At 41.2% G+C, this 18,796-nt stretch overlaps 1 protein-coding gene and 2 long non-coding RNA genes across 3 annotated transcripts; 2 read left to right on the plus strand and 1 right to left on the minus strand.

The window, feature by feature from the left end:
* Positions 1-301: 301 nt before the first annotated feature.
* Positions 302-13,285, plus strand: LOC139547161 (uncharacterized). Its single transcript, XM_071356220.1, has 9 exons — positions 302-1,439; positions 4,989-5,105; positions 10,884-10,954; positions 11,140-11,258; positions 11,391-11,436; positions 11,568-11,656; positions 11,799-12,283; positions 12,392-12,922; positions 13,057-13,285. The coding sequence occupies exons 4-9, from the start codon at positions 11,149-11,151 to the stop codon at positions 13,221-13,223; spliced, it is 1,428 nt and encodes a 475-aa protein (XP_071212321.1). The 5' UTR covers positions 302-1,439; positions 4,989-5,105; positions 10,884-10,954; positions 11,140-11,148; the 3' UTR covers positions 13,224-13,285.
* LOC139547164 (uncharacterized) lies at positions 9,267-11,224 on the minus strand. Its single transcript, XR_011669339.1, has 2 exons — positions 11,128-11,224; positions 9,267-10,924 (listed from the first exon to the last, which is right to left on the minus strand). It is a non-coding gene; the product is annotated as an uncharacterized lncRNA (long non-coding RNA).
* A 1,814-nt stretch (positions 13,286-15,099) lies between the features above and the next one.
* On the plus strand, positions 15,100-18,747 carry LOC139547163 (uncharacterized). The gene is made up of 2 exons (XR_011669338.1): positions 15,100-18,232; positions 18,421-18,747. It is a non-coding gene; the product is annotated as an uncharacterized lncRNA (long non-coding RNA).
* Positions 18,748-18,796: the final 49 nt, after the last annotated feature.

Here is an 18,796-nt window from a genome sequence, read left to right on the forward strand (position 1 = left end):
AATTGATGTATGTGCCAAGAGGGAAGTGATCAATTCGAAATGATTGAATATATACAGTATTACCAAGAAAGAGATACAAAAATTGCTTCGAAAAGCTCGAAAAAGTCTCATTTCCCTGGGCCACCCAAAAGTAAAATGTATGTACGCATTACTGTACATCGTTTTGGATGAAAGCGTCTGCTTTCAAATATCTGACTCTCACACATATTTACAATCTTGCGATGTTTATTTCTGGCGCTTTCACGTTTGCGGGATTTTGTGAAGCAAATGATGCGCAGGAGAGCTCCATGAAATCAGTGACATGGTTAAGATGGCGACATGAGAGGGTGTAACATTTCTAGCTGAGGAACAATTTTAGGGGTTTCTCACAAAGTTGATAGTTTTAGACCGCAGTTGCAATTTGTTTTGGTTTTTTTTTACAAAAAAATGATATCTAACCATACAATGAATAATTTTGTAATTAATCAAACCATTGACATATTTTTGACGATTTCCAACGAACAAGCTAACTATCGAAAAGTTTCAGCGTGTGTAGTTAAGTTAGCCTGCTAACGTCTTTATAGCTAGTAGCATGTAATCAGGACATGACCAAACGGTTGCTGAGATGATGGATGTTGAAACTTCCAAGGAGAAAATAGGCATTGTTGAAACTCACTCATATGCTTGCAGTGTAAAAAAGGGGGGTGAATGCGATTCATACCCGAATACCCCAACCAAGGAGCAACTTCCAAAGAAGCTGAGAAGTGAACCATCAATGAGCCAGCTACAGGACAACATCGTCCGCATCCTCACGGCTAAAATCAAAGAGAGCGCAGACGACATCATGGATTTGGTGTAAAACAACACTATCAGTATCGTTAACCTGAAGAAATCGATTTATTTCAGTGCTGAGGAAGTAAATACTCTGAAGCAGCAGAACGCAACATTGAACATTCAGGTTGCAAAGCAGGAGAAGAAACTCACTGAAATGGAGTCAAAGGTAAACGAGAATGACCAGTATAGTCGGAGATGGAGTCTTCGAATTTATGGAATAGCAGAACAATCTGCTGAGAACATCAAAGCAAGAGTGAAGGACATTTGCAGGGCAATAGTCCCGGAGGAGGAGTGAAATGTTGTTGCAGGTTCTCTGGATGTAGTGCACCGCCTGGGTAGGCTGAGAGATGGGGAAAACAACCAGCCACCACGACCAGTGATCATCAGATTCATCTCCAGGACTGCGAGGGATATGACATGGAAAAGTGCAAAGAAAAATGACGATTTAAAGAAGAACAACCTGAGGATCTGACAGCATTTGACAAAGAAGCTCAGAATCGTCTGTGGCCGAAAATTGAGAGAGCAAGTAAGGAAGGGAAAAGTGCATACTTTGCGGGAGCTAAGGCTTTGGTAATGGAATGGAAATTCACGCTGACGCCTAGTTTGTTGACTGCTGGACTTATCAAGTGAGTTGTGCAGGACTGAGTTTTATTTGCTGATATGATAAAAACGTTATATTTCTTGAGGAATGAGCATTGTTTGTGTGTGCCAAACTTTTAAGTAACTGTATTTTATTTAGAGACATTGACAGGAAAATAAGTAAAATTATGTTTAAATTTCCATTGGCCAAAGTAATATGGGGTGGAGATTTTAATACAGTATTACATGATAATCTAGATAGATGGCCTCCTAAGGATAGCAATTCTGTTTGTGAGATAAGGAATATATGTCTAAGGTAAGGTGTTCTAGATATTTGGAGACATAAGAACCCAGATAAGATTATGTTTACATGGAGTACCAAAGATTTATCTATACAATCCCGTATTGATTTCTGGCTGATATCTGAAGATATGGCTGACAAGGTTGATACAGTCTCGATTGAACCATCGATTTTAACAGACCACAACGGGATCTCAATAAAGATAAATATGCATGGTTGGTCAACAAAAAAAGTTAGCAAAGGTTACTGGAAAATGAACAAGACTTTACTAGAGAATGAAGTATTTAAATATGCATGGTTTGTCAACAGAACAAGTTAGCAAAGGTTACTGGAAAATGAACAAGACTTTACTAGAGAATTAAGTATTTAAGAAGGAAGTAGCAGGAATTAATGATAAATACTGGAATTGTGCCTGTGTTGTGAATACGTTTGGAAGTTCCTGGGAGCTAATGAAATTTGATTAAGGCTTTTGGCTATTTCAATGGGGAAAGAAATTGTTTGTGCCAAGAGAGAGAGAGAATATGACATCATAAATGGAATAATGTATTATACTAAAAAAAAGTGAACTAACTAATCAGGAATTACTTGAGCTATCATCATTGCAAATGCAGTTAGACTGTATCTATGAGGAAGAGGCCCGGGGAGAGTTTGTAAGATCAAGACGAAAATGGATGGAAGAGGGAGAGAAAAATACAAAATATTTCTTTAATTTAGAAAAAGGGCAGGCAAAAAGACTTCCATATGTAAATTAATGATTAATAATACTCCCAATGAAAATCCAAAATAAATCTCTCAGCATGTTGCCCAGTTTTATCAGAATCTGTATACGTCAGCCCAGCCAACTTCCAATATGGATCTTTTCTAAGACAATGTAGCAAACATTGCTAAAATAGATAGATAATGATTTCAGGGATTTTTGTGATGAGTTATCTGAAATTGAGATAAAAGACTGTATTAAAAGCCTTAAGGACAATAGGTCCCCTGGAAATGATGGTTTAATAAGCGAGATTTATAAATCATTCAATGATAAATTGATTCCTTTCATTCTTGCTATGCTTCCTTAAAGCAAGGTGTAATTACTTTGATTCAATGGACATGGGTGGGGGAATATTTGTGTGACGACCTAAAATGTGGGCAGAAGCTCACCAGCACCCCATCTTATATGTCCAACTACCCCTGAACGTCAGACTCTATTGAAGCACCTACAGTGGTACAAAGTACTTAAGTAAAAATACTTTAAAGTACTACTTAAGTAGTTTTATGGGGTATCTGTACTAGAGGTCGACCGATTATGATTTTTCAAAGCCGATACCAATTAATCGGCCGATTTTTTTTAATATATATTTTTTTTATGTTTCGAAAATATATTTATATATATATCATACACACACACACATTTTTGTAATAATGACAATTGCAACAATACTGAATGAACAATGAACACTTTTATTTTAACTTAATATAATACATAAATACACACACACACACACAGCTCTGAAGTGACAATGATACTGAAGAGTCTGCTTAGGAGACAAATACTTTCAACTGTTTGAATAAAAATTGAGTTTAAGTTACCTGTGATGAATGTTGAAAACAAAAACTGTAATTTCTATATGCAGGAAATCCTATTTTAATAATGGGCATGGTAAGAATTGACGACCGAAGTGCGAGTCATAATTCCCATGACACCTTCTAGCAAAATCTGAAAAGCGGTTCCTTCATTTATTCCATAGGATATTTTTTAGATTCACTTAAAATAAGGTCTGTGTTTCGTGTAGGCTTACACCACCTTTCCAATTTTATAACTGTGTAGATATCCATAGAACAAGGTAACTCTGATCAATATTGGCTAAATATAAGCGAAGATCTTTTTTTTTTGTAGAGTGGATTTATGAAAATATGTTGACAAACGTTACCTTATCCTAGTGAGATTTACACGGGTATCAAAACGCCGAGGCGGTTTAAGCCTGCACGAAACACAGACCTTATTTGAAGTAGATTAAGACATTCTCTATGGAAGACATGAACGGTAAAATAACGAAGGAACCCCTTTCAAGTTCAGCCGCAAGTTATTACAGGAATTATAACGCGTCGACTATTTCTCTCTAAACCATATACCTTTGACTAATCCGGAAACTATCACCTCGAAAACAAAACGTTTATTCCGTTCCGTATTTTATCTAACGGGTGGAATCCATGAGTCTAAATATTCCTATTACATTGCACAACCTTCAATGTTATGTCATAATTACGTAAAATTCTGGCAAATTAGTTCGCAAAGAGCCAGGCGGCCCAAACTGTTGCATATACCCTGACTCTGCGTGCAATGAACGCAAGAGAAATGACACAATTTCACCTGGTTAATATTGCCTGCTAACCTGGATTTTTTTTTGCTAAATATGCAGGTTTAAAAAATATATACTTGTGTATTGATTTTAAGAACATGGTTAAGTACACATTGGAGCAATGACAGTCATTAATTGATTGTTTTTTATAAGAAAAGTTTAATGCTAGCTAGCAACTTACCTTAGCTTACTGCATTTGCGTAACAGGCAGGTTCCTCGTGGAGTGCAATGTAATCAGGTGTTAGAGTATTGGACTAGTTAACCGCAAGGTTGCAAGATTAGATCCCCTGAGCTGACAAGGTTAAAAATCAGTTGTTCTGTCCCTAAACAAGGCAGAACGTTCCTAGGCCGTCATTGAAAATAAGAATGTGTTCTTAACTGACTTGCCTAGTTAAATAAAGATTAAATAAAGGTGTAAAAAAAAAAAAAAAAAAAAAAACGTCACCCAAAATACCGATTTCCGATTGTTATGAAAACTTGAAATCGGCCCTAATTAATCGGCCATTCCGATTAATCGGTCGACCTCTAATCTGTACGTTACTATTTATAGTTTTGACAACTTTTACTTTACTACATTTCTAAGGAAAATAATGTACATTTTACTCCATACATTTTCCTTGACACCCAAAAGTAATCGTTACATTTTGAATGGCTAGCAGGACAGTAAAATTGTCGGTTGGATGTGTTGCCAAATTCTCTAAAATGACGTTGGAGGCGACTTATGGTAGAGAAATGAACATTCAAAATCAATATATTAGATACATACTATTTATCAGCATATTGACAGATTATTGCTATCAACTGCTGGTTGCAAGTTATATTACCCTGTTTGTATCTTTTGGAACAATGGCAATTAAGTTGATTAAAATGATGTAGAATAGATAGATGGGCTACCACTGGTGTCACAGGCATCCACAGGTCTTGACCACCATGTTGCGATGCTTCTTTAGGATCACGTTGTTGTTGTCATCGTAGAAGAGTACAGAGATGGGACTGAGCTTGGTGGGTGCGCAGCACGCTTTGGGAACCTCATCCGGCTTCAGAAGGTGAACCTGCCATTGAAAACGGTAAATCAGACTCATTCATACATGCACTTTCATATAGTCAATGATAATATCCTGTTATAAAAGAGATCTGGGTTATTTAAGCAATAAGGCCCAAGGAGGGGTGGTATATTGGCCATATACCACAAACCTCAGAGGTGCCTTATTGCTATTAGAACACCTACTCATTCAAGGGCTTTTCTTTATTTTTACTGTTTTCTACATTGTTGAATAATAGTGAAGACATCAAAACTATGAAATAACACAAAGCCCATGTAGTAACCAAAAAAGTGTGAAACATATCAAAACATATATATTTGAGATTCTTCAAATAGCCACCCTTTGCCTTGATGACAGCTTTGCACACTTGGCATTCTCTCAACCAACTTCACCTGGAATGCTTTTCCAACAGTCTTGAAGGAGTTCCCACATATCCTGAGCACTTGTTGTCTGTTTTTTCTTTACTCTGCGGTCCTACTCATCTCAAAACATCTCAATTTGGTTGAGGTCGGGGGATTGTGGAGGCCAGGTCATCTGATGCAGCACTCCATCACTCTCCTTCTTGGTAAAATAGCCCTTACACAGCCTAGAGGTGTGTTGGGTCATTGTCCTGTTGAAAACAAATGAATTATCCTGAGTGGCACAGTGGTCTAAGGCAAGCTGTGCAGTTAGAGATCCTGGTTAGAGTCCAGGCTCTGTCGCAGCCGGCCGCGACCGGGAGACTCATGGGGCGGCACACAATTGGCCCAGCGTCGTCCGGGTTAAGGGAGGGTTTGGCCGGCAGGGATGTTCTTGTCCCATCGCGCTCTAGCGACTCCTGTGGCGAGCCGGGCGCAATGCACGCTGACAGGGTTGCCAGGTGTATGGTGTTTCCTCCGACACATTTTTTGCGGCTGGCTTCCGGGTTAAGCAGGCATTGTGTTAAGAAGCAGTGTGGCTTGGCTGGGTTGTGTTTTGGAGGACGCACGGCTCTCGACCTTCGCCTCTCCCGAGTCCATACGGGAGTTGCAGCGATGAGACAAGACTGTAACTACCAATTGGATACCACGAAAAAGGTGTAAAAGTAACAAACAATTGTTTTTATTTTTTTATAATAATTTATTCAAACAAATTATAGTCCCACTAAGCCCAAACCAGATGGGATAACGTATAGCTGCAGAATGCTGTTGTAGCCATGCTGGTTAAGTGTGAATTCTAAATAAATCACAGACAGTGTCAACAGCAAAGCACCCCCACACCATAACACCTCCTCCTCCATGCTTTATGGTAGGAAATAGACATGCAGAGATCATCTGTTCACCCACACCGCATCTCACAAAGACATGGCAGTTGGGAACCAAAAATCTCAAATTTGGGCTCCAGACCAAAGGACAAATTGATTGTGTTTCATGGCCCAAGTAAGTCTCTTCTTCTTATTGGTGTCCTTTAATAGTGGTTTCTTTGCAGCAATTCAACTATAAAGGCCTGATTCACACAGTCTCCTCTGAACAGTTGATGTTGAGATGTGTCAGTTACTTGAACTCTATAAAGCATTTTTTGGGGCAGCAATATCTGAGGCTGGTAACGCTAATGAATTTATCCTCTGCAGCAGAGGTAACTCTGGGTCTTCCATTGCTGTGGTGGTCCTCATGAGAGCCAGTTTCATCATAGCGCTTGATTGTTTTTGCAACTACACTTGAAATATTCCGTATTGACTGACCTTCATGTCATAAAGTAATGATGGACTGTTGTTTCTCTTTGCTTATTTGAGCTGTTCTTGCCATAATATGGACTTGGTATCTTACCAAATAGGGCTTCTTCTGCACACCCCCCACCTTGTCACAACACAATTGATTGTGTCAAACGCATTAAAAAGGAAAGAAATTCTACTTTTAAGAAGGCACACCTGTTAATTGAAATGCATTCCAGGTGACTTTCTCATGAAGCTGGTTGAGAGAATGCCAAGTGTGCAAAGCTGTCATCAAGGCAAAGGGTGGCTACTTTGAAGAATCTAAAATATATTTGGATTTGTTTAACACTTTTTTGGTTACTACATGATTCCATATGTGTTATTTCATCGTATTGATGTCTTCACTATTTTTCTTCAATGTAGAAAATAGTACAAATAAAGAAAAACCCTTGAATGAGTAGGTGTTCTAAAACTTTTGACCGGTAGTGTACATCCTTCAGTGCTTTCTTCCGTGGGCTGTGGCCCCCCCTTGTCTGAATTTGGTCAATATGTCCTCCAAAAGACGTTATAACACTGTGGCAAAGACTAGACATTCAGGAGTTAAACAACACAATTTAAAAAATCACCTTGTTTGTCTCATTCTTCCAACCTAGCTAGTGACTTTATAAAACACAATATTTGGTATTTGTATTTTATATTACACCAACGATATAGGAAAGCATCTGCTGGCAAAATAGCCAAAAACATAAAATGATTAATTCATTCAAGGTTTACAAATATGCCCAATCAATAGAACATTGTCAGAAAACAATAGTCTAAACCCAATGTCTCTACCATATACAGTGGGGCAAAAAAGTATTTAGTCAGCCACCAATTGTGTAGGTTCTCCCACTTAAAAAGATGAGAGAGGCCTGTAATTTTCATCATAGGTACACTTCAACTATGACAGACAAAATGAGGAGAAAAAAATCCAGAAAATCACATTGTAGGATTTTTTTATGAATTTATTTGCAAATTATGGTGTAAAATAAGTATTTGGTCACCTACAAACAAGCAAGATTTCTGGCTCTCACAGACCTGTAACTTCTTCTTTAAGAGGCTCCTCTGTCCTCCACTCGTTACCTGTATTAATGGCACCTGTTTGAACTTGTTATCAGTATAAAAGACACCTGTCCACAACCTCAGTCACACTCCAAACTCCACTATGGCCAAGACCAAAGAGCTGTCAAAGGACACCAGAAACAAAATTGTAGACCTGCACCAGGCTGGTTAGACTGAATCTGCAATAGGTAAGCAGCTTGGTTTGAAGAAATCAACTGTGGGAGCAATTATTAGGAAATGGAAGACATACAAGACCACTGATAATCTCCCTCGATCTGGGGCTCCACGCGAGATCTCACCCCGTGGGGTCAAAATGATCACAAGAACGGTGAGCAAAAATCCCAGAACCACACGGGGGGACCTAATGAATGACCTGCAGAGAGCTGGGACCAAAGTAACAAAGCCTACCATCAGTAACACACTACACCGCCAGGGACTCAAATCCTGCAGTGCCAGACGTGTCCCCCTGCTTAAGCCAGTACATGTCCAGGCCCGTCTGAAGTTTGCTAGAGAGCATTTGGATGATCCAGAAGAAGATTGGGATAATGTCATATGGTCAGATGAAACCAAAATAGAACTTTTTGGTAAAAACTCAACTCGTCGTGTTTGGAGGACAAAGAATGCTGAGTTGCATCCAAAGAACACCATACTTACTGTGAAGCATGGGGGTGGAAACATCATGCTTTGGGGCTGTTTTTCTGCCAAGGGACCAGGACGACTGATCCGTGTAAAGGAAAGAAAGAATGGGGCCATGTATCGTGAGATTTTGAGTGAAAACCTCCTTCCATCAGCAATGGCATTGAAGATGAAACGTAGCTGGGTCTTTCAGCATGACAATGATCCCAAACACACCGCCCGGGCAACGAAGGAGTGGCTTCGTAAGAAGCATTTCAAGGTCCTGGAGTGGCCTAGCCAGTCTCCAGATCTCAACCCCATAGAAAATCTTTGGAGGGAGTTGAAAGTCCGTGTTGCCCAGCAACAGCCCCAAAACATCACTGCTCTAGAGGAGATATGCATGGAGGAATGGGCCAAAATACCAGCAACAGTGTGTGAAAACCTTGTGAAGACTTACAGAAAACGTTTGACCTCTGTCATTGCCAACAAAGGGTATATAACAAAGTATTGAGTTAAACTTTTGTTATTGACCAAATACTTATTTTCCACCATAATTTGCAAATAAATTCATTAAAAATCCTACAATGTGAGTTTCTGGATTTTTTTTTCTCATTTTGTCTGTCATAGTTGAAGTGTACCTATGATGAAAATTACAGGCCTCTCTCATCTTTTTAAGTGGAAGAACTTGCACAATTGGTGGCTGACTAAATACTTTTTTAGTCAGCCAGGGGTATGAACACTTTCTGAAGGCACTGTATATCTGCAAGAAAGTGATAAATGATCGACTCTTTGAAAGGGGGTCATATAAACATTGCTTTATTTAAAAAATAATAGCTATCATGCTATAATCGGCATAGTTTCTCAGACCAAATCTTCATTCTAGTTTAAACAAAGCAATCTGATCATACTCCAGTAAAATACATGCAACAGGGAATGCAAAAAGAATGGCTTCTGCAAAGCACATATACATTGTCCAATCAACATCCACACATTGATTTCATTCTTCGGGTCTTTATTCAAACACAAACACACTTGGAAGAGTGTCTTGTTGCAGGTTGTGCAATGTTCAAAAGTGTGTGAGAGATTAGCATTAATGTGTGTATGTGTGTGGGGTCAAGTTTGGACGGTCGTACCGATGCAAATAGCCAAGATTGTATATTTCAGGACCATGGACAACAGCAATATCGGCATAGCGATATCTGTCATCCAGGCCCACATGACAGTAGACAGCGGCCATCTCATGTGAAGTTGGCACTGGGGAAATTCCATGTAATGAGAAACGAGGCCTAGGAGGCAAAAAGACTGAAGGAGAAGACTCCTACAGGAACTCTATACTAAACTGTTCTGCCACATTAATTTCAAATGTTACATCTTTCGATTTGTAAATAATAGGGAATACATCTGCAAGTAATTGAAACTGACTATTCAAACTACACTGTACAGCTTTAGTGTGTCTGTGCATCATAGGTACAACTGTAAGCAATTCCGTTCTCAAATGTCTGTTTAATGTGAGAAACAAAATGAAAAACACCCGTTAGACCATTACAATGCGGACTGTCATGTATTTTTACTATTACCAACAAGACAACGTGCCAAGTGATACGTGCCATGGAGACTTATAACGGATACTTTCCTAACACCAAAAGTTCCCACGCTGAGCGATATTGTTTACCACACTATTATGCATACAATCCAAGTCATACGTTTATTGTCATTCATACTTATTTTTAACCGAATATCTTTGCAAAAGTATTCATTGGGTCAATTCAGATCTCGGAAATATTGGAATAATGTGCTTAAGGGGACTGACACTCAAGGCGCACAACAGGATAACACAACAAACACATTTTCAATTGACAATCATTGCTTTAAATGGATGTGGTTGATTGTTTGTATATGCCTATACAAATCTATGTATTTAACTTGTAAACCAAGTTTGGATTAGTAGGTCTAAGCAACATGCACCTGGATAATTGCGTCATGAATCGGGACGGGCTCCTACGTCCTCATATACACATTATGACACAATAAAGAGCTTAATCTTTCACGAAATAAAGACATAGAAGCATACCCATTTATACAGGTTCTACACATTCCATTTCTCCATGGCAATAGAATGTAAACATTCTATTTTGCGCCAAACATCGCCTACAACTCAATTCTAAGTGCAGCATATTGGACGACTCCACAGTCATTGATCATTCGCGACTTTAAGTCATTCCTGTTATCTCTAGAGCATCCCGTATATCTATAGCGCTGCATTTCTTTCCCATCTTACCATGGATAGGGTTTGGTGCATTCCGGAGTTCACTTATGGTCCCACAAAGGTAATCTTAGGAGAAATTAATTTTAGCATACTGTAAATGCCTGTGCATAATGTGCATAACAAAGCATCATTATTTTCATTATCTTCAAAGGAATTCTGTAGAAGCAGCCTTTATTTTCAGACTCTGCAGGCCTGCTGGGAGAAACATATTACAATAAACAGGTAAGATTCATCCCACAAAAACATAAACAACAGAAAGACAGTTTAGAGAAGTTGGTCATAAGAGTTCTTAATATCACTTGCAAATTGTGATGCATGAGCAGTTGTGAAATGTTGCGAGAGGCCCTTCTGAAAGCACATGATATGGTATTTCGTGGCACGGTCTCACACCTTACCTCATCTTGCAGAAGAAGCTCATGGTCCACTATCTGCTGCTCCAGAGTCAAGGCCAGGTCCCGCCCCATGTCACCACGGAGCACATGAGCAACTGGCTGGTGTCTCAGAGCAAAAAATCCCTTCGGGAGAGGTGAGTACCACGTCAGCACTCACCTTCACTGCCATTCCCTGCCACCAGCAGCACTCCAGGAGGTGTGGGTAAAATAAACAACAGAAAAATCAGAAGCCAGGAAAGTTGAATTGCTCTGTGTTATATTTGAAGGGTGTGGAAGGAAACCCTGGAGGAGGGAAACGACCTCGCTCGGCTGGTAAGAGAATGAGAGTTAGAGACATACTACAAGTCAGTGAGCTCTTTACTAGCCTTTCAACAACGAGTTAGCACAGCAGAATAGATATGTTGTGAAATTACACTAATGGGACTTCCTGTTTCATACTGCAGGCCTGGGAAGTAAACACTTGCCTAAAAATGATGGACATAGAGCACGAGGCTTTCTGCAAGCTCCGCCACTCCACCTCGCCAGCTGACATGTGAGTTCCATGTACTGCCCTGCATATGACTTGATCCATTTATCTACACATCTGGAACTACGCAGAAGCAGACTAAGACAGTGTTCTCTGTGAGCACATTGCACATCGTTTAGCTTAGTCTTCTCCTTTTTGTTGATTTCAGCGATCCTAAAGTCCACAGCATCGTGGAGAGAGCTGTGAGGAGCATTCTGGGCGAGCAGTCCAATGAGTCCCGTAGCAACCTGCTCAGCCCATCTCAGGTGGTGGTGGAGGTGGTGCCCAGGCTTCTCCTGGCCCTGTGGCTTCAGCCTGAGGAAGGCCATTCAGAGCACCCAATCCTAATAAGCGGGATGGCCGTGGGTATGGTGGCGGCCGTAGTGGAGAAGCTCTCCTGCATGTTAAAGGACACTTCCCCTCACATCCCTTTCTTCCAGGCTGCTGCTTTTGACTCTGTGCGGTCGATCCTCGGGAGAATCAGTCAGTCCTTCTCCACGGATGACCTCCAGAGCCCTTTTTATATGAGCTCGGTCTGTGCCTTTGTGGCGGACGAGGTGCAGAGCTGCTTCCAGCCCCCTGCAGCCACCCTACCAGTCCCCCCTGTCCTCACGGTGGCCGTCTCCACCACACTACCAGCTGACATCCAAGCAGGTGAGTAGCAATGATAGAGAGCACTCTGACAGATGCCTGTTGTGATGACATCTTGTTGCCTTGTAATAGCAGAACTCATCAGGATTGTTGTTGTCACCCATAACACAGACCAGGCTTCTTCCCACCTGGAGGTTGAGGACATCACCACTAACACAGAGGCAGATCCAGCTTCTTTCCACCTGAATGTTGTGGACATCACCCCTAATACAGAGGCAGATCTGGCTTCTTCCCACCTGAATGTGGTGGACATCACCACTAACACAGAGGCAGACCCAGCTTCTTTCCACCTGAATGTTGTGGACATCACCCCTAATACAGAGGCAGATCTGGCTTCTTCCCACCTGAATGTTGTGGACATCACCCCTAATACAGAGGCAGATCTGGCTTCTTCCCACCTGAATGTGGTGGACATCACCACTAACACAGAGGCAGACCCAGCTTCTTTCCACCTGAATGTTTTGGACATCACCCCTAATACAGAGGCAGATCCGGCTTCTTCCCACCTGAATGTGGTGGACATCATCCCTAATACAGAGGCCGAGCCCATCTCTTCCCTCTTGGAGGTTGTGGACGTCACACCTGAAGAAAGGACTCTCACGATGGCCGACTTCGCCACTCTGCCAGCTGACATCCAAGAGGGTGAGTAACACTTAGAGAGCACTCTGACAGGTTCCGTTTGTCATGACATCTTAGCAGAACCTTTCAACTGGCCAGTGTTTAGAACCTACGGTTTGTATTTGTTTACATTCTGTTCCTCTTTTTTCCCTTTCCAGAGGATGTTGCTGTGGTCATCCCGGATGTCACCCCACACGTCACCAAGGACGTGACACTGGATGTTCCACGCAGAGCTAGGAAAGGGGCAGTCCGGCGATTATTTTGCAGGCTTTGGAGGGCAGTGTGCAGCTGCGCCTACCACAAGGAAGAGGAGGAACAATATTAATTATTCATCAGACCTTCAGAAATGGGACTGAACCATAGACTATTAAATCATTTGCATTATGATTGGATTCAATTCTGCTTTTCTTCTGTTTACTACTTCATTTCAGAAAATGTCTATAAACTTTGACTTTGCAAGTGTGGAGTAGGTTGTGTAAATAAGTGGGATACATCCCAATTTTAATGCCTTTAATAATTTACTTTGTACATTTAAAAAAAAAAAAGTATTATTTGACAACAAAAAAACGGAGGGCGCTCAACCAACATTGAGTTGAGGTGCAACCAAAAATTTGAATCATAGAAAAATAAAAAGCCCAACTCTTGCTCACTATTAAAAAAAAGCATTGTTTTATTCAGGCAAGGTTAAAAGATTGGCCTCCCGGGTGGCGCTGTGCTGTGCCACCAGAGACCCTGGGTTCGCGCCCAGGTTCTGTCGCAGCCGGCCGCGACCGGGAGGTCTGTGGGGCGACGCACAATTGGCCTAGCGTCGTCCAGGTTAGGGAGGGATATCCTTGTCTCATCGTGCACCAGCTACTCCTGTGGCGGGCCGGGCGCAGTGTACGCTAACCAAGGTCGCCAGGTGCACGGTGTTTCCTCCGACACATTGGTGCGGCTGGCTTCTGGGTTGGATGCGCACTGTGTTAAGAAGCAGTGCGGCTTGGTTGGGTTTCGGAGGACGCATGGCTTTCGACCTTCGTCTCTCCCGAGCCCATGCGGGAGTTGTAGCGATGAGACAAGATAGTAACTACTATCAATTGGATACCACGAAATTGGGGAGAAAAACGGGGTAAAAAAAGATATATATATATAAAAAAGGTTAAAAGATTAATGTTTTGGCCTAGTCTATGCAAGTTGTGTTTGCCCAGTAAAAAGGTGACCCAGACTCACCTTGGTTCTTGAGGGTTGAAGACAGTGAAAGTAAATGGGACTTTTAAATTCTTGAATAAAATTCTTTGATGAACATGAATTTAAATACAATTGACTTGAGGATCAGAGCAGGCCTGAAGGCCCTCTGCCTCTACCTCTGTGTGGTTCATCTCAACCAAGAGGTTGTGTGGGTTGTCATTATCTCTGTGGGTGTGAATCACTATGACCATAGTCTGCCTGCCATTTGGCTGATCAGAAGCCTTCTGCTCTTTCTTGCTCACACGAACAGGAGGCATGGCCTCTGGGGTAACCTCCTCCTCTTTCTGACTGTGTTCGACTGAGGTCACTCGTTCTCTCTCCCTGGGTGTTGGATAGTTCCTCCTCCTCTGTGTCTTTGTGAGTTTGGAGGGAGTTATCCTGTTCCGGCTCCCTCTAAGGGTGTGCACCTTAATCTCTTTCGTTGTGTTGAGGGATTCAGTGGTTTTGGAGGGTCTAAAGTTCGATCTCTAGCGATGAGTGTGGGGGCTGTCCCGTGGTGCTGTCCCTCTCCCTCCTAAGGAGGAGCCACTGAGATATGTGATGAGGCCAAGGAAGATCACTCTGCAAGGACGTGATAGGACACATCACAACACTGCTGCTCATTCATATTCAAACACACCTCAGAGTACGCACACAAACATGGACGCCAACCGCCCCACACACACAATGAACTTACCTGTACATATCAGAATCATACATTCGACAGCCACCTCTTCCCCCACATGTATTGATCCCCCACCTCAAACATGTTGAGTCAATTCCAGATGCTGGAATGGTGCTGGAATGCAGGTACAGTAGGGCCTAGTATGTAATGATGTGATACCATGTGTACCCCATATCCTGTGTTTGTGTTGATGTTTTTTAAATTGTATTTAACTTTTATTTAAACAGGGAGTCACATTGACATTAAACATCTATTTTACAAGAGTGCCCGGTTGCGCTCAAGATGGCGACATAAGAGGGTGTAACATTTCTAGCTGAGGAACAATTTTTGGGTTTTCTCACAAAGTTTATAGTTTTTTTTTTCTCACAAAACATTATATCTAACCATACAATGTAGCTATTTTGAAAAATGTTGTAATTAATCAAACCATTGAAATATATTTTTGACGATTTCCAACGAACAAGCTAGCTATCGAAAAGTTTCAGCGTGTGTAGTTAAGTTAGCCTGCTAACGTCTTCATAGCTAGTAGCATGTAATCAGGACATGACCAAACTGTTGCTGAGATGATGGATGTTGAAACTTCCAAGGAGAAAAGAGGCATTGTTGAAACTCACGTATATGCTTGCAGTGTTAAAAAGGGGGGTGAATGGAATTCATACCCGAATACCCCAACCAAGGAGCAACTTCCAAAGAAGCTGAGAAGTGAACCATCAATGAGCCAGCTACAGTACAAAGAGAGCGCAGATGAGAGCGCAAATCAAAGAGAGCGCAGATGACATCATGGTTTTGGTGTAAAAGAACACTATCAGTATCGTTAACCTGAAGAAATCGATTGATTTCAGTGCTGAGGAAGTAAAAACTCTGAAGCAGCAGAACGCAACATTGGACATTCAGGTTGCAAAGTAGGAAAAGAAACTCACTGAAATGGAGTCAAGGGTAAACGAGAATGACCAGTATAGTCGGAGATGGAGTCTTCGAATTTATGGAATAGCTGAAAAATGTGACGAGAACATCAAAGCAAGAGTGAAGGACATTTGCAGGGCAATAGTCCCGGAGGAGGAGTGAAATGTTGTTGCAGGTTCTCTGGATGTAGTTAGTGCACCGCCTGGGTAGGCTGAGAGATGGGGAAAACATGGGAAATGGGAAAAATAAATACTGGAATTGTGCCTGTGTTATGAATATGTTTGGAAGTTACTGGGAGCTAATGAAATTTGATATAAGGCTTTTTGCTATTTCAATAGGGAAAGAAATTGCTCGTGCCAAGAGAGAGAAATAATATGACATCATAAAGGGAATAATGGATTATACTAAAAAAAAGTGAACTAACTAATCAGGAATTACTGGAGCTATCATCATTGCAAATGCAGTTAGACTGTATCTACGAGGGAAAGGCGACATATGTAGCAAACATTGCTAAGAAGATAGATAATGATTTCAGGGATTTTTGTGATGACGAGTTATCATAAATTGAGATAAAACACTGTATTAAAAGCCTTAAGGACAATAGGTCCCCTGGAAATGATGGTTTAATAAGCAAGTTTTATAAAGCATTCAATGATAAATTGATTCCTTTCAATCTTGCTATGTTTCAAAAATCGATAGAAAAAGGGGAGTTACCGGCTTCCTTAAAGCAAGGTGTAATTACTTTGATTCCCAAACCTAATAAGGATACTGTCACGCCCTGACCTTAGTTATCTATGTTTTCTGTATTATTTTGGTCAGGTCAGGGTGTGACGAGGGTGGGTATGCTTGTTTGTCCTGTCTAGGGTTTTTGTATGTCTAGGGTGAATTAAATATCACCAGCTACCTAACTTCATATTAGCTCTCTATCTTGATGTATTTATCACTGTAAAAAACAAACTCCAAATGCATTTGTAGGTAGCTAGCTAACAGCCATGGAGGGTGAAAGGATAGCAGCACCAACTGTCAGTGAGAGAGGAGGCTATTCTGGATAGGGCAGGTACTTTTGTGTAGATCTTGTCCCTAGAAGTGAGGACGGAGATAATAGTAACATAATATTCAGTGTGGTGTAAGTTGACTATAATGAAGTCTGTTTCTTGTGAGGTTTTCTATCCTCAGATAAAGAGCGCTATGTCTACATATGAAGAGGTCCCAACGAAGAGCAGTGGTTTTCAGTCCTGGGGACTCAAAGAGGAGCACATTGTTGTTTTTGCCTCAGTACTGCACAGCTGATTCAAATGATCAACTCATTATCAAGCTTCAAGTGGTATTTATGTATTCATTTGTGATGCCATCCTTGATATGATCCTGTTATTGTCACATGCTACACATGTACATATGTGTGCCCATGCATCTATCAATCCAATGTTATAATTATTTGTTATCAGGGATATTATACTTTAGTAATCCACAATGACCTGGTGATGTAAAAGTCTAATAATTACATTGTCTTCCATATTCCTACAGATACCTTGTAATTGGAGATACCTTCAAAATGATTGCCTACAGTTACCGTGTAGGGCACTGCAAGGTTGGGTGACAAGGGCCATCTGGGACTGCCTCCTGGAGGAATTCAGGTGTGTGAAGGCTACCTGTGTCCTGCATAACTTCATGTGGATGGACTCGAGGACCAGAGGGGATCTGCAGCTCGCCGCCGTGTCCCAGAGGAGGAGTCTGCTGCTCTGCAGGATGTTTCAAGGATGGGGTTCAACAACACAGCAAGAGAGGCAATCCGTGTGCAGCAGATCTTCACCTCCTACTTCTTCAAAGAGGGTGCTGTTCCCTGGCAACACCATAGACTACACTATGCACAACCAAAGGCTCTTTTAAGAGCCATTCACATTGCAATAAGATTATTCTACCATTTACTTAGCTATATGTCAACTGCAGTTATTCAATTCACAGTTTCTCTCCCTTTGATTTCTACCTCTCGTGTGAGGGTGCTGTTTAGGTAAGGGTGTGATGTCTGCAAAAACAAAACAGGCTATTTTAAATCACCCATATTGAAAACATGTAGAACAATTAGACACCCTATAACCCACACCTACACACTCATGTATCAATCTGTTTGATGGATTGTGTTGTGCAGTAAGCAGGCTCAGGTGTATAACTGTGGCTCCTTCCACCTTCAAAGAATAGGCAAGACGGCCAACCACGGAGAATAGTAAGACACTTCATTATTTATATAACTACGCTATATTGTTTGTCCTTGTGTGTCCATTCATGTTTTTCAACATAAAGTACTCTGCAGCCACTTAGTGTGGTGTGGACACCAGGTGTGGCCACACACAGATTCCTGTTGAACACTGTCGCTTTAACTACCTTATTTTCTCAATAACATTCTCGCTCCTTCCCTTCATCCCTCTCTCACCTTCTCCCTAAATCCTCTAGGTTATATCAGCTGTTTCGGTGAACCCCTCCTGCATCTGAACTGGCTACATCGAGGGCACAGCATGATCAGATGTGAGAGGTCACTTGGTCAGGTTAACAGGAAGTATTATTAAAGAGATGCTTTACATTGAAATACAGATAGATGCAGTTGTCCCAGAGTTAATGATCCAAGGTCAATTTTGCATTTCACTTCCTGATTGATGACTAACAATGTCAGAATAAAAAATGAAAACACAAGGCTTAAACATGCTATCTCTATCTCCATCTGTCTCGTCTGCAGATATGTTTTGATGTGAGAGGATGCCAACCCCCAGTCCCATCATCGCCACCTCACCTGCTTTTAAGATAACCTTTGGGCCGACGAGAGACACTATTATGTAATTGTGATGAATTGAGAATATTTAGGTAGCACTGTAATTCATTAATCATGTGCTGCCTTCCCTGCTCCTATGTGCTTACCTCTTTCCCTTTCTGTATTTTACACCTCTCCCGCCACCTCCTCTTTCTTCCTCTGTTTTTATAATGCACAACAGATGTGCTTGTGATTGAACTTGTATTTATAACACTTGGATAATGAGCTTTTCAATAAAGCGTTTCACATTCTCTACTGGTTGAAATGAAGTGTAATTTGATGAAATACTATACCTATCCTGTGT

Source organism: Salvelinus alpinus, chromosome 20 (genome assembly GCF_045679555.1).
Source record: "Salvelinus alpinus chromosome 20, SLU_Salpinus.1, whole genome shotgun sequence".
NCBI classification, from domain to species: domain Eukaryota; kingdom Metazoa; phylum Chordata; class Actinopteri; order Salmoniformes; family Salmonidae; genus Salvelinus; species Salvelinus alpinus.

Coding starts and splice junctions, on each gene's coding strand:
- LOC139547161 (XM_071356220.1), top strand. CDS start 11,149: ATGGTCCACTATCTGCTGCTCCAGAGTCAAGGCCAGGTCCCGCCCCAT. Junction 11,259..11,390: donor AAAAAATCCCTTCGGGAGAG/GTGAGTACCACG, acceptor TTATATTTGAAG/GGTGTGGAAGGAAACCCTGG. Junction 11,657..11,798: donor TCCACCTCGCCAGCTGACAT/GTGAGTTCCATG, acceptor TGTTGATTTCAG/CGATCCTAAAGTCCACAGCA.